The 15961-nt window shown below is 37.4% G+C and overlaps 1 protein-coding gene across 23 annotated transcripts in view; it reads left to right on the forward strand.

Annotated features, from left to right (window-relative positions):
• The window catches only part of ATXN2 (ataxin 2), a 132062-nt gene that overhangs the window by 28874 nt on the left and 87227 nt on the right, over positions 1-15961 (forward strand). For 21 of the 23 annotated variants that reach the window (XM_032602908.1, XM_032602910.1, XM_032602909.1 and 18 more), the window contains exons 2-5: positions 2177-2213; positions 4015-4074; positions 4557-4628; positions 5210-5360. In XM_032602908.1, coding sequence (XP_032458799.1) covers positions 2177-2213; positions 4015-4074; positions 4557-4628; positions 5210-5360 — 320 coding nt within the window. Of the gene's footprint in view, positions 1-1056; positions 1253-1345; positions 2214-4014; positions 4075-4556; positions 4629-5209; positions 5361-15961 lie in introns of those variants that run through there. The other 2 variants (XM_032602916.1, XM_032602928.1) reach the window with 2 other exon arrangements.

Below are 15961 nucleotides of genomic sequence, written 5' to 3' on the forward strand. Positions count from 1 at the left end.
AACTTCTTTGAAGAAATGTCTGTTCAAGTCTTTTGCCCATTTTTGAACTGAGTTGTATGTTTTTTTTTGATGTCGAGTTGTAGGAGTTTTTTGTTTTTTTCTTTTTTTTTGCAGTACGCGGGTCTCTCACTGTTGTGGCCTCTCCCGTTGTGGAGCACAGGCTCCGGACGTGCAGGCTCAGCAGTCATGGCTCACGCGCCTAGCTGCTCTGCGGCATGTGGGATCTTCCCGGACCGGGGCACGAACCCATGTCCCCTGCATCGGCAGGCGGACTCTCAACCACTGCGCCACCAGGGAAGCCCATATTTTAAATTCTTTTAAATAGCATTGTGGGGATGCTGCATAAGTTTAAGGGTATTTAATTCGTGTCATTTGTTTAAGTCTTTTAACTGTGGCATCACAGCAACCACTAGGATAAGATAAAATGGCAAGACTTAGCCATTTTTTAGTCTTTGACGGGACTTCCCTGGTGGTCCAGTGGCTAAGACTCCACGCTCCCAATGCAGGGCGCCAGGGTTCAATCTCTGGTCAGGGAACTAGATCCCACATGCCGCAAGTAAGAGTTCGCACGCCACAACTAAAGATCCCACACGTGGCAACGAAGATCCCACACGCCACAACTAAGACCCAGCGCAGCCAAACAACAAACAAACAAATAAATAAAATCTGTTTGTCTTTAGCTGCAGACTACAAATAAATAGAAAAACAGTACATTCAAATGGTATTTAAAAGATGTAGAAATTGGGTTAGGCTTTATTGTCAAGTTCATTCCTTGTGATACAATGTCAGAAAGGCAACGTAATCTAGAAATGAAAAGTCTATACTTCGGATCACCTGGTTTAAATAGCAGCTCTGCTGCTCTTGAACTGGATGATTTTGGTCAAGATATTTAGCTGCTAAGGTACAGTTTCCTTACCTGTAAAGTAGGGGAGAGATTTGACATAATGCTTATCATAGTGTCTGGTTTGTCATGTTTTATAAATGATAAATTATTGGTCATATTCCTTAAGAATAAGGAATTTATCTGTGCTGTGTGAGAGGTAGAATGTTAGAAGTGGAAGGAATCTCAGGTGATTTGATTGAAGACATTATTTTCTGTCTTCTTTTCTTTTTTTTTTTTGGCCGTGCCACACGGCATGTGGGATATTCCCCAACCAGGGATTGAACCTGCGCCCCCTGCTTTGGGAGCACGGACTCTTAACCACTGGACCACCAGGGAAGTCCAAAGACATTACTTTCTAGATGAGAGAAGGTAAATGAGAGTTGGAGACAATCAGCTGACATCGGATTGCTAATATCAGTACCGCTTTTCTAAGAATTGGCACCATTCATACTGCTGGGCTTTTTCACCTGAATTGTGCTTCTCTTTGAAGTTTGTGGCTTTGAGTGTTGTGATTATTTTATTAGAATGAGATTCCAATACTGTTACTCAAGAGTAACTAATTTTACTTTATTAATTTTTTTATTTCATAAAGGGCCTAATTTTTTCCATTGGAGCAAGCCTTACAGTGTATTATGTTTTCTAAGTTCACTTGAAAATAGAGTTCATGTTACTGGAAATTACTTGACAACTGATGTTGGTGTACTGCACTGTTTCAGAGGGAGGGGTTTGGCAGGGAAAGACACTTGTTATATAGATCCTGACAGAGGCACTTATTATTTAAAGTGAAAGTTCTTTGAATGATTCAACTTATTTTGAAATGTCTATCTGCAGTTGTAAACACAGTACCTATTTTTAGAGGTGAGGGAAAAATATGGGCGGTAACTTGATGTTAGTCAAATATGTCAGTTAAATCAGGAATAGAATCTATATTTTGCTCCTGGGTAGTTTTTTATAACAGAGTGAGTGGTTACTTTTGGAGTAGAGATTATTATATTTGGTATTGGTTATTTCTTTAAATAGGTTGTTTTTATTTTTACTTTATTTCATTTTGATTGTGGTCGCATTTCTTTCCTCCTTCCTCCCTCCCTTGACCCCTACCTGTTCTGGGCCTCTGAGCCAGCAAAGCGCAGCGAGAGTCATACTTATGTAGCCTTTATACTTATTATTAGATGAGCCTTCCTCACAGATAGCCTGTGTGTTTTTGGATGGAATTATAAGATATTTTAAATTTGAAAAAATTTTTAGCTTGTTTAGCCTGTTGAATTTCATAAATATAACATTTAATCTTTTCAGAGGCCGAAACAGTAGCAAAGGACTGCCTCAATCTACGGTGAGTAACTTTAATGTTACTTGTTTGGAAAAATTGATAACTAAAATGTGATTTCTAAACCACAGACCAAAAGCCAAGGCCAAAAAATAAATAAATAAATAGTCTTCTATCTCAGATAACCTTTGCAGATTAATATGGTTAGCTGTAAGACCATTAGCTATATCTATTGGTTTTTTTTTAAATATAAATTTATTTATTTATGGCCGTGTTGAGTCTTCGTTGCTGTTCATAGGCTTTCTCTAGTTGCAGTGAGCCGGAGCTACTCTTCGTTGTGGTGCGTGGGCTTCTCGTTGTGGTGGCTTCTGTTGCGGAGCGTGGGCTCTAGGCGCACGGGCTTCAGTAGTTGCAGCATGTGGGCTCAGCAATTGTGGCTCGCAGGCTCTAGAGTGCAGGCTCAGTAGTTGTGGCACATGGGCTTAGTTGCTCTGCGGCATGTGGGATCTTCCCGGACCAGGGCTCGAACCCGTGTCCCCTGCATTGGCAGGCAGATTCTTAGGACTTCCACCTGTCACCAGGGAAGTCCTATCTGTTGTTTTTTAATGATGACTCTATGTGTAAAATGCAGAATTATCTGTAAATTATATTTTTATTTTTCATGCTTAATCATAACAACTCGTTTGTTCTTTTATAAATGACTAAAGGCAAATATAAATGATTAATGAGGTAAATGGAGCACTGGGACTGGAGTTTTCAAAACTTTGGGGTTTTGTTTTTGAAATAATGTGGTTTTATTTCTTTCATTTTTCTCCCTTGGAAAAGGGCCTTCTGGTTTTAAATTTTGGAACTTTATCAGTGAAATTAAGCTGGGCACAAAGGACAGAAGGTGCAAGTTCCACAAGATGCAAGAAATATAAATGAGAAGTTGTCACTATTTTTTGAGACTTCACCTTTATTGTGGACAGATTTTCTTCTTTAGAATCAGGACACATGCTTATGTAGTGTGTAATAAGGAGTGATGTGGTTTATTAGACCTTAGAGCAATATCATTGATTCAGATATGCTAAGAGAAGATAGTCAAGGGTCTTCTACAGAGGTTCCCCTTCTACCCCATTTTATTTTTTTATTTTTTTAAGCATAGGATTGATTGATTGATTTATGGCTGCATTAGGTCTTCGTTGCGGTGCACAGGCTTCTCATTGCAGTGGCTTCTCTTGTTACGGAGCACGGGCTGTAGGTGCGCAGGCTTCAGTAGTTGTGTTTCGTGGTCTCCAGAGCTCAGGCTCAGTAGTTGTGGCACATGGGCTTAGTTGTTGTGTGATATGTGGGATCCTCCTGGACCAGGGCTGGAACCCGTATCCCCTGCATTGACAGGTGGATTCCCAACCACTGCGCCGCCAGGGCAGTCCCTACCCCATTTATTTTTTAAGGTATATTTAACCCTATTTAGTGTACAGTTCTGTGAATTTTGATGTATACAATTGTGTAACCACCACCACAGTCAAGGTAATAGAACAGTTTATCACCTCCAGAAATCCCTCATGGCAGTTTGTAGTGAATCCTACTCTTCAGTCATTGACCTGTCTTCTCTTCCTATGGTTTTGTCTTTCCTCATATATGGAAGTTTACTTTTGATTTTTTGTATCATGTATAGTCAAAACATTATTAGTTGTTATGACTGATTTCACTTTTGAAAACTTACACTCCATAAGGAGGCAAAAGATTGTAGTAAACCAAATCTCCCTTTAATGAGTGTAAGGTATTATAAACCTAACTAAATATGTTGTAACAAAAGAAGTGTTAACTTTAATATATATACAGAGATAAATATGAGTGCCAATAATGTTTTTTCTTAATATTCCAGATTTCTTTTGATGGAATCTATGCAAATATGAGGATGGTTCATATACTTACATCAGTTGTTGTAAGTTATCAGAGTATTGGGGAGAAACTGCCTTGTGAGTGGAATAAAATAATTTCATGAAGTTAAAATGTGAATGATTCTCAGAGTAACATTTCTTAGGTCATGTTTAATCAGGATGATTTAGAAAACCGATGAGAACTCTATTCAAGCCATTGCAACTCACTATAAAAGTGTTCTTGTTAACCCTGCTGTGTATGAAATAATGTTACTAGTTGGTTGTCTTTAGTGCATTATTTTGTCACTTAATAAAACTGGAGTCAAAAATACTAAATTTCACTACTTAAACTTATACTGCAGACTCTGAGCAAGGCCTCCTGAAGAATTTTGAGAATTTGGTGTATTGTTAATGTTTAAAAATTTTTTATTCTGTCAGTGGTTATGTAATATGTTGAATGAAGCTATTAAAAAGTAAAATGAAAGCAGTTATCCCCCATGACTTCATAGCACAGTGTTTCTTTGATAAATTAATTGTATGTTTTTAGGGATCCAAATGTGAAGTACAAGTGAAAAATGGAGGTATATATGAAGGAGTTTTTAAAACATACAGTCCTAAGGTAATTTTTACTTTTTTTCTTTTTTTTAAATGTAAACCCCTTTGAATCATCAACTACTGTATATGTTTGTATGACTTCCTTGTAGTGTTTATTAGTTTCTGATTTAGCAATTTATAGTTGTGAGGCAGATATGTTTGTCACATTTTCATGCTTAGTACTTTTAATGCGCTGTTTAAAACCACTTTGAATGATTTCGCTCTTCAGTTTCAAGTACTGATTACTTTATAGACAGGTTTGTGTATTCAAAAAGACTTCTTGCTCTTTGTGCTTCTTAAAATATTTTTGCCTTTGCAAGTATTATGGACTAGAAGAGTGATCTGGCGTTTCATTGTTTTCCTCTTTACCACTATTGTGCTTAAGACAGACCATGGTAGTAAAGACCAACTTTTAGATGAGAGGATTTTTGAATATTGGAATAGATAGTAGATCATATTTCTGAGAAAAAGGTATGATTATAAGGATGTCTTGAGATAATTTTTTACCAAAGGCATATAAGAAATAGTACCTTGATGTGCTAAAGTATTCTTGTCAGACTTTATTTTATAAATGTTTTGAATATTTACTTATGTTATTCTTCCTAGTGTGATTTGGTACTTGATGCTGCACATGAGAAAAGTACAGAATCCAGTTCGGGGCCAAAACGTGAAGAAATAATGGAGAGTATTTTGTTCAAGTGTTCAGATTTTGTTGTGGTACAGTTTAAAGATATGGACTCCAGTTATGCAAGAAGAGGTGAGTTTTGATTTCCTAAATATGCTTCATGGTTTATTAGATATATTCAGGCAAAGACTCTCTGCACTAATCATACAGACTTTTTTCTTTTTCTTTCTTTCTTTTTTTTTAAAGAAATAAGAACTTTTTTGATTAAGACAAATGGAAATTTTAATGCACTTTTGCTGGAAAATATTTAAAACCTCGGGGGAAGATTCCTTGGTACTTTTGGTAGGATGAATAATGAGAGTTTGTATTCTATTAAAAAATAGTTTGTATAGAATTTTCTAAAGTTTTATGATCAAGAATGCTACTGATGATACTCAACTAAAAATTTCTTGTCCCATTTGACTTAGTGTTTTAGCTTATATGTTTTTAGTTTTATAATGTTTATAAATAATACTTATAGTTTTACTATGCTTATTGTTCTATAAATACTTCAGTTTTCTAAGTTGTAAAGAAATCAAAGCACAGGGCTAAGGGAGAAAGGCAGAGAGCTATGGATAGAAAATGATTGTCTAATGAAGTTGAAAAATGTAAAGAAGTAGTACATGTATACTGGAAGAAACATTCAGAGTATGGGACTATGTTTTAAGAATATAAAAGCGGTGATGCAGTTATGTTAAAATTTAGTCTGTTTCAGGTGTCTATTGAGGAGGAAGATATGGGAATTGCTGTTACTCATTTGGAGAGCATACTCTGCAGTATTGAGTGTTCAATAACACATTGAAAGGCTCTCCTGAGCAATTCTGAAATTGGTTCTAAAATTCTCAAATGATTTTTTTGGGGGTGGGGTTCAAATTCTGTAGTCATTTCTATTGCAAATTATAACAGCAGTTTTTGATTTTCATTATTCAGTCTATACCAACAGTTGTTTTCATTGTTGCACTGATTCTTATATGCTGTTATTTAGAAATTACAAGCCTCCAGAAAGTTAAAGTCTTTCTCTTGGACCTCTTAATAAGGTTTTCACCTTTAGTTAGATTGCTTTTTCAGAAGCTAGCCAGGCTAGATACTCTGTAACTGCTTTTGCATTGCTGATGAAAGCACTGTGTTTTGATCTTGTGTTTTCCTAAATGTCTGTGTCTTTGATTCACAACTCTTTGTCTAAGAGTCCTTCAGTGGCCTGTACAAGGAAACAAGTCTGTTTTTAGCGACTGCCTTTGGAGTTGATAATGTCCAGGAGCACAAAATTATTTATATTTATACTTAATACTATTGAAGTATTTCACTGTTTTAAATTTTAAAAGTGACTTGGATCATAAGTCAAAAGGAAAAATAAAATTTTAGTTGAATTTATCACTTAGCACTCTGGAAAAAGTATTGGCAACAACAGCAACAGATGTTCCCTGGTCTATTGGGAACCAGGCCATTTAGCTAAAAGCCATTCACAGTATGCTTTGGTTTTTGTTCTTAAAGGTAATTGGCATTTCCCAAGTTTGGAAAGGTAAATATTGCTTGAAGACATGTATGGTATCCATCCCATTCATTGATCCCATTAAAAATTAATGCCTTTAAATTTTTACTTTATTTTGTTTATTATTTTATTATGCCTTTATTTCTCAGGTAATGTGTGGTTTATTGTAGAAAGCCAAGAAAATGCAAATCAAAGCAACAGCTTTGACAGTGTTCAGTACACTCATAAGGGGATGGATGTATTTTACTATGTACATAAATAGTTTTTTTTGATAAGGACATCTAGTAGTGGAGTAATTTCAGGTATTTTATTTAAAGACTGTAGTGGTTTAGTGAATTACACAATTCTGTCCAGTGCATAGTATCCTGAAAATAGTATTAAGTCATGTGTTTAGGATTTCAGTTCTCTTAATCCTGATTCTTAACACTATCCTGGCAGAAGTTGCCTTTATAAAAGTATTATTTTGGAGATACTATAGAGAAAAATTTTTTAGAGTAATTAATTGGCATGATTTATTGTGAAAATTAAGGCACTTAGTACTGCTTTAAGATTTATATTATTTTGTGTTAAACACATACTCATATTTCTAGTCTCCTTGAGTAAAGGAAGGTAGGATTTAACTAGTGATTCTTAGTGCTGGTTTCACATTTTAGTCTCCATGGGTTTTAAAAATTGCCTAGTTCTCACTTTTGGAGATTCTGATTTCATTGTAATTAGCCTGGGTGAGGCTCTTGAGTATTTGATTCTGAGGTGTAGTCAGGCATGTGAGCTGTGAGTTTCATATGATAAGATCCTAGGAATGGCTCTGTTCTGGAGGTCATGAGGATTTGTACTTTCTTTCCTTACCTCACAGTGCCCTTTCTGTCTCAGAATTGTAGATTATCTTGAATAGTCCCCACTGGTATCAGTTTGATACCACTTTGCTACGTTTTAAATGGGTAGATGGATTGAGGGTTTTTTTTTAAAGGATTAATGGAAGTGAATGAGTGGTAAGAACAAAAAAACTAATATTACATCGTAGCTTCCTAAAAGAAGAGGGAAATTTGTTTCCTTTCTGAGCTTTTATCTTATAATTCTGTTCTGTAATAATACTGTCAAAATCTTAAGTTGATCATACGTAACTAAAATCAAGTGCCTATTCTATGTGTTGGACTCTGTGCTAAGCATTTTATGTGCATTTTTTCGTTTAATCATCACACCTTTCTGAAATGGGTGTGATTATTATCCACATGTTGTAGGTGAGGGAACTGAGACATGATTAATTACCTTGATAAAGTGAGGACACAAACCCAAATGCTCTCTAACCCCAAGTCATGCTCTTAAACATTGTCCTATAGTGACATAAATTATGTGGTCTAATTTATTGTTTAGCTGAGCTGGTTCAGAATTAATCTGGATTTACCTTAAAGGATTTCCCCACAAATAAAGCCAAAAGTAAAAAACAAAATTCTCATGCAGAATAAATATGCAGATTATTATATTGTTCAAAAATTCTTTTCCTTTTTAAATGTTTCACTTTCTTTTGGGGAAAACTTCTTAGAGTTAGTAAGGTCAATGTGGCTTTTAAGTTTTTAATGCTAACTTCACTGATTTTAATAAGGTTTAAAAGTCATTCATATACATATGCAAATGAATAATAGGCCTAGAAATAATTGGTATCTTAGGATATGGTGAATAAGTTTCATCTGACCTCTTGAATGTTGTACACATACCAGTTTGATTTATGGGCAAAGTGAAAAGTAGCTTTACATCTTGCAAGCCGTGGGTTCATTTTGCACATGTGTAATTAGAAGAGACCATCAGATTATCACTGGAAAATTAGTGTGTGTTTTATCTTTTATTTGAATTCCAGTGCAGACAGATCTGGGATGCTCTCATTTTCCCCTTTTCATTTTGCCATCTTTTTTTTAGGGCATTCAGCTGCCTTTGTATCTGTCTGCCTTGGAATTGGCATATTGTCGCTACTCGATTTTTACTTGGTTTTCTGTCTCTTTCCAACATCCCTTTCTCATCTCCTTTTTTCCTTTATTCTCTTTCTGCTCTTCCTATTGCTCCTTTATTCATATTTTGCTCTTTGATTTAATACCCCAACTCAACTGTATTTTAGTTCTGTGGCTTCTCTTCTTTTGTACTTCCTTATCCCATTCTCTCTCATGCTTCTTTCTCCTGCTTCATTTCCTTTGTACTATTCTCAGCCTGTAGAACAGGGATCAGCAGACTTAAAGCCTGTGGACCAAATCGACTCATCAATAAATAAAGTTTTATTGAAACACAGTTATGCCCATTCATTTATGCATTGTCTGTGGCTGCTTTAATGCTACAGCCATAGAGTTGAATAGTTGTAATAGAGACTATATGGCTTTCAAAGCCAAAAAATGTTTACCATCTGGCCCTTTTTAGGAAAAGTTTGCCAAGTCTAGACCTAGATTATTTTCCCTACTGCATTTCAGCTGTTACGGTTGTTCAAAAATACATATTGTACCAGCTTTAGTGAAATAACATAGAACATATTTTGTCTCAACACTCATCCTTTGACTCTAGATTCATCTAGTACAGTGTAATTTCATCTAATTCCTTATTTCAAGTTAGATTTAGTCTTAAGAATCACTTTTGCTTGCCAGCTCCTTTGTCACAGTAAGTGAAAAACCATACATGAGAAAATTGGTTATTGGGAATGCTCTATAATCAACTGTCCCCTCCCCCATCTACAGATTTATCTTCCCCCTTGCCACCACTGTTCTCTTTCCTTTGGCTTTAGTAGAGGAGATATCTCACTTCCCAGCTTCTCCAGTCATGCCCTTGACTCTGTCCATTTTACCATTCCTGCGTTCTTGCTCTTTTATGTCACCTCTCTGTGTCCAGACTCTTAAACCTCTTCCTTTCCACTTACTCTTTCCCTTTAGCCTGACAGCTGGTTCAAGTCCTTCTCATCCTAAAAAGGATCCCTTTTTATCTTGAATTCTTCTAACTACTGTTCTGTATTCCTTTCTTATCCAAATTTCTTAACTCGCATTTTCTACTGACTCCTCCCATGAGGAGTAGTCTGCCTTTTATGCTCACAACTTGGAAACTTCTGAGGCTACCAGTAACCTCTAGTTGCTAGATCTTTTGGACTGTTTCAGTCTTTACTGCTGCATTTGACACTGTTGATTTCACCCTCCTTCAGAAGCTGCTCCTCTGTTTTTCATGGGTCTTATTAATCAGTTCTTTCCTGCTTTATTCTTGGGCTTCATTTCTGTCACACTGCCCTTCAATGTGTTTGTGTTCCCCTAGGGTTTCTTTTTTTCTTTCTTTCTTTTCTTATGACATGAACTTTTTTTTTTAATAATGACAATTTTTTAAATTGTAATTATTTGCTTGAGTGTCTCGCTCTCACTTTTCCCCACCCCTCTTTTGTTTGTTTGTTTTGGCCATGCTGCGCAACATGGCGGGATCTTAGCTCCCCAACCAGGGATCAAACCTGTGCCCCCTGCAGTGGAAGAGCAGAGTCCTAACCAGTGCACCACCAGGGAATTCCCTGACATGAGCTTTTAAGGTTTAGTCTCTTTAACAACTTTATTTATTTATTTTCTTTCTTTCTTTTTTAATTCTATTTTTTTATTTTTGCCACGCCTTGCGGCTTGCAGGATCTTAGTTCCCTGACTAGGGATTAAACCCGGGCCATGGTAGTGAAAGTGCCAAATCCTAACTACTAGACCACCAGGGAACTCCCTTTCTTTCTTTGCCCACTGCTCTTACCCACGTCAGTCGCTTATATACTCTCATAATATCGGCTATCACATAGAAGCCTCCTCTCCAGCATCTCTCCATCATTGCCCTTATACCATGTCGTATTATAATTAGATGTTTCTGTCTCCCCCATTATGAGTTCTGTGTGTATGGATACTGTATTTTTTTCATCCTTGGAGCCTAGTATGGTGTTCTGTCACACAATATACTCTCAATATAAATGTATTTTTGAGGGGGGGGGCTGAGTTGGGTCTTTGTTGCTGCGTGCAGGCTTTCTCTGGTTGTGGCGAGAGGGAGCTACTCTTTGTTGCTCTGTACGGGCTTCTCATTGTGGTGGTTTCTCTTGTTGTGGAGCACGGGCCCTAGGTGTGCAGGCTTCAGTAGTCATGGCACATGGGCTTCTATAGTTAATGGTGCACGGGCTTAGTTGCTCCGCAGCATGTGGGATCTTCCTGGACCAGGGATTGAACGCATGTCCCCTGCATTGGCAGGCGGATTTTTATCCACTGTGCCACCAGGGAAGTCCCAATAAAATGTCTTTTGAATGTGTGAAATTAGGGCCTTCATATACTTTTTTTTTTAATAAATTTATTTATTTATTTATTTATTTATGGCTGTGTTTGGGTCTTCGTTTCTGTGTGCAGGCTTTCTCTAGTTGCGGCGAGCGGGGGCTACTCTTCATCGCGGTGCGCGGGCTTCTCATTGTCGTGGCTTCTCTTGTTGTGGAGCATGGGCTCTAGACGCGCAGGCTCAGTAGTTGTGGCACACGGGCTTAGTTGCTCCGCGGCATGTGGGATATTCCCAGAGCAGGGCTTGAACCCGTGTCCCCTGCATTGGCAGGCAGATTCTTAACCACTGCGCCACCAGGGAAACCCCATATACTTTTTTTTTTACCTCATATACTTTTAAAGAAGCAGTTTCATGAAACTGCTTCAAGAAAGCCATAAGTGGTCTTATGTCTACAGCCAGGCAGCAAATACTTACTGAGCTCTGTAATGTATTCATTGCTATGCTAATTGCTATAGACAGTACAGAGAAATTCAAGACCTAATATATTTTGGGTCCCTTTTGAGAACTTAGGGATGCTGTATACCCTCACCCTACACAAAACACATACGCAGAGACTTCTAATTTAATTCCATGGTGTTCACTGTTTCCTAGGGAGTTCATGTACTCCATGTTAAGAAGCTCTGCTCTGGGCATTTTCAGAGTTGGAGATACCAAAGCATGTGAAAGAATTCAGGAAAATGGAAAGTTGAAATTGGTGGCATTGAATCCCATATGGAGTTCAGAGACATGAAAAATTATGTATGTTGTAGTAGTTGGAGGAAGTCAGGTTGTGAATGTGTGATTAGAGAGCAGTGAGAAATAAAACTGTACAGATTATTTTATTCTGGTGTTACACTGTTTTGTTTTCATGTGGTCATCCTGTATGTCTGATAGGGTGGGGTCCTATGAGTAACAAAGAGGGATCTTTTCTGAAGGGCATGACATTAGGAGTGCCATGTCACTCGCTAAGGAAGAGGCAGATCCCAGAGCAGGATATGGCCTGAGAATCCTTAAATTCTGTGTTCCAGATTCATTCATGGGTGGTGCTCTAGTATGGTGGGGCTGGCCACAGCCTTGCAGCTGAGTAGGCACATTCTTGGAGCAAGGAGTGCAGTAGGTTCTATAGATGGGCAGGAGGTGCTAACATTGGACAGGCAGGCAGCTCTAAAGCTGGAGAAGTGATTGGGATCGACAGCCTGCCCTTTGGGCAGGAGGTAGGATAGGCCCTGTGGTAGGTAGGCAGGTGGGGTGATAGATAGGCAGGTGGTCTTGTGGCTGGCGTCTGTCCCGGAAGCTGAGCAGGAAAGCCCTGTCAGGGGGTTGTCTTGGGCCTGTGGGCTTTGGGAGTAGCTTTTCTAAGTAAGTCCGTGTTCTCATAGTCTTCTGTTAAAACTGTACTGTTAGAAAGTTTACTACCTCAGCCTTGCTGTGGGCTAGTTAGAGAAGGATGTATGTCCATGCCAGGGCCAAATAGTAAATGGAGATCCATCAGCATTTACTGAGGCCAGTATGGAGGTGGCACAGAGTTTATTGAGATTAAAAAAATTAAACAGGTATGGTGGAACAGGTGATGGAAACCTAAGCAGAGTAGTTTGAGGTACATAATAGGGAAGTATTGCATGTTTATTAAAATATATGGTTTCATTTATTAAAATTTTATCTCTATATGTTTTTAGAGCATACAGAAATTATCTGCTATTTTCTTCATGTTTATAACTCTTCTATTTTTAGTTTTTCAAGGAACCTCCATACTGTTCTCCATACTGGCTGCACCAGCTTACATTCCCATCAGCAGTATAGGAGGGTTCCCTTTTCTCCATACCCTCTCCAGCATTTATTATTTGCAGACTTTTTGATGATGGCCATTCTGACCAGTGTGAAGTGGTAGTTTTGATTTGCATTTCTCTAATAATTAGTGATGTTCAGCATATTTTCATATGCTGTTGGCCATCTGTATGTCTTCTTTGGGGAAATGTCTGTTTAGGTCTTCTGCCCATTTTTTGATTGGGTTGTTTGTTTTTTTGATACTGAGCTGTATGAGCTGTTTGTATATTTTGGAAATTAAGCCTTTGTCGGTCTCATCATTTGCAAATATTTTCTCCAATTCTGTGGGTTGTCTTTGCGTTTTGTTTATGGTTTCCTTTGCTGTGCAAAAGCTTATAGGTTTGATGAGGTTCCGTTTGTTTATTTTTGCTTTTATTTATTGCCTTGGGAGACTGACCTAAGAAAACATTGCTACAATTTATGTCAGAGAATGTTTTGCCTGTGTTCTCTTCTAGGAGTTTTATGGTGTCATGTCTTGTATTTAAGTCTATGAGCCATTTTGAGTTTATTTTTGTGTATGGTGTGAGGGAGTGTTCTAACTTCACTGATTTACATGCAGCTGTCCAGCTTTCCCAGTACCACTTGCTGAGGAGACTCTTTTTTCGATTGTATATTCTTGCCTCCTTTGTTGAAGATTAATTGACAGTAGATGTGTGGGTTTATTTCTGGGCTCTCTATACTGTCCCATTGATCTATATGTCTGTTTTTGTGCCAACAAAAAAGGTAACATTCCTGAACTCCCTAGTAGGTAATTCAGACAAGTCCAGGACATTTTCAGGAAGACAGTTTACTTGGTAGTATTGTCTAATGCAAGTACACCCAGTTACTGTCTGGTTTTAGTTTTATTTTTTCTCTTGCTCTGCAGAGTCTCAATAGAGTCTTATGAACGCCAAATGTATTAAAAAACTAGTAATACAGCAGGGCAATAAAGGAGTGTGGATAAATTGTCTCCACCTTAATTTCTGATCAGACCTGGCAAATAGTTTTAAGTGAGAACGTGCACTTGAACAGTTGGTCTTCTAATTTATGCTACAGAACAACAGTCTGAATCTGTAAAATGTTTTATATATCTGCAGAGGAAACAGAATGGTGTTTGTATAGCTGTTTAAGAATTGGAATTAATTTTGTCTACTAACTTTTTCTTAACCTATTGCCAAACACTTTTGCTATAAGTTTAAGAGTTAGTTGTTGTAAAAAGACTACTGTATTGGCTAATAGTATTGGAAGACACTTCCCACATTCTGTTTTCTGATTCCTGAATATTTCTGAATTTACCTTGGATTTTTTTGCCCTAAATCTTCTATAAAATCACTTTCTTTCCCCTTTCTTTTCTGTGTCTTCCCTTAACTTTTGACTTGAAAACAGTACCTTTTATTAAAAAAAAACCCTCAAACAAAATTAGACCATTTCATTCTTTTGGATGGCATAGGCTAAAGGCTCCTCCTCCCCCCTCAAAATGGGGTTCTGAACCAGGAGCGTAATGGAGAAGCTGAAAACAGAATGTTCACCTCCGGATACCACTCTACAAAGTGTATCTTTCTATTGAGATCTTTGTTAGAATTTTGCCTGACCTATTTTGGAGATAATGTAGGAATTAGAAATCTAATGTTCTGTGGCATCTATCACCTTGTTTTTTAAATACAGCAGGCCTCGCGAAGTGGACTTCGATTTTTCTCTTGTTCTTCTGTGTTACATTAATCGGGCTTTGCTGTAGAATTGGTTGTGCATTTGATCCTGTGGAGTCTTGACTACTCATCTTCATTCACATTTTTCAAAGGAATCTGGTTTGTGGGTTTAAATTTTTTTCCCTGGTACTTGGTTCATTTTTTAAGTCAAATATAGCAGCATTTTTTTAAGGTATTTTCAATTATTTTATTTATTTATTTATTAATACATCTATATTGGAGTATAATTGCTTCACAATACTGTGTTAGTTTCTGTTGCACAGCAAAGCAAATCAGCCATATGCACACACATGTCCCCATATCCCCTCCCTCTTGAGCCTCCCTCCCATCCTCCCTATCCCACCCCTTAAATCATTGCAAAGCACCGAGCCGATCTCCCTGTTCTATGCTGCTGCTTCCCACCAGTCAACTATTTTACATTCAGTAGTGTATATATGTCTGTGCTACTCTGGCTTCACCCTCCCACCCCATGTCCTCAAGTCCATTCTCTATGTCTACCTCTTTATTCCTGCCCTGCAACTAGGTTCATTAGTACTCTTTTTTTTTAGATTCCGTATATATGCGTTAGCATATGGTATTTGTTTTTCTCTTTCTGACTTACTTCATTCTGTATGATAGACTCTAGGTCCATTCACCTCACTACAGATAACTCAGTTTTGTTCCTTTTTATGGCTGAGTAATATCCCATTGTATATATGTGCCACATCTTCTTTATTCATTCATCTGTCGATGGATAATTAGGTTGGTTCCATGTCCTGGCTATTGTAAATAGTGCTGCAGTGAACATTGTGGTGCATGTCTCTTTTTGTTTTTTGTTTTTTTCACACACACACACACACACACACACTGTATCTTATTTTTACAAGAGATAAATAAACTGACACCAAGCATTTTAAATGGATGACCACAACAAAAGCAACAATGATTGCAATTACCAAACATGAAACACACTCGTACTATGTCATAATATTGATATTCAGTCCAGTAATCCTCCACTGTAACAGCTCCTTTACTTTGCAGTGAAAATTGATTTGTATATATTTTGCCTCTGAGTCCTTGTGGGATTTTTTTATTATTATTATTCAAACAAAGTCACAAAAACTATAATCATCCTCATCAGTTCACTCAGTCCCATGTAATTTTTTTTTCTTCTTGATCTTTTGTTAGCACTTTTATGAATTCATCAGTTTTCCATTAGAGTTCTGAAAATGCTTATTCATTAAGTTCAGCAGTATAGTCAGTTACCAGAAACCTGTACTTGTCAGTCTTTTCCATGAATTCCTTGAAGATGAAACCCTTTTATAGGAACATTTTTGCAAAAGCATCAGAGTACACCCAGAACTGTCTGTAAATGACAAAAGACTTAAAAATGACCACAGTTAAAGATTTGATGAAAGTTCATAATCAATTGACAAGGA

Source organism: Phocoena sinus, chromosome 14 (assembly GCF_008692025.1).
Source record: "Phocoena sinus isolate mPhoSin1 chromosome 14, mPhoSin1.pri, whole genome shotgun sequence".
In the NCBI taxonomy this organism is placed as follows: Eukaryota; Metazoa; Chordata; class Mammalia; order Artiodactyla; family Phocoenidae; genus Phocoena; species Phocoena sinus.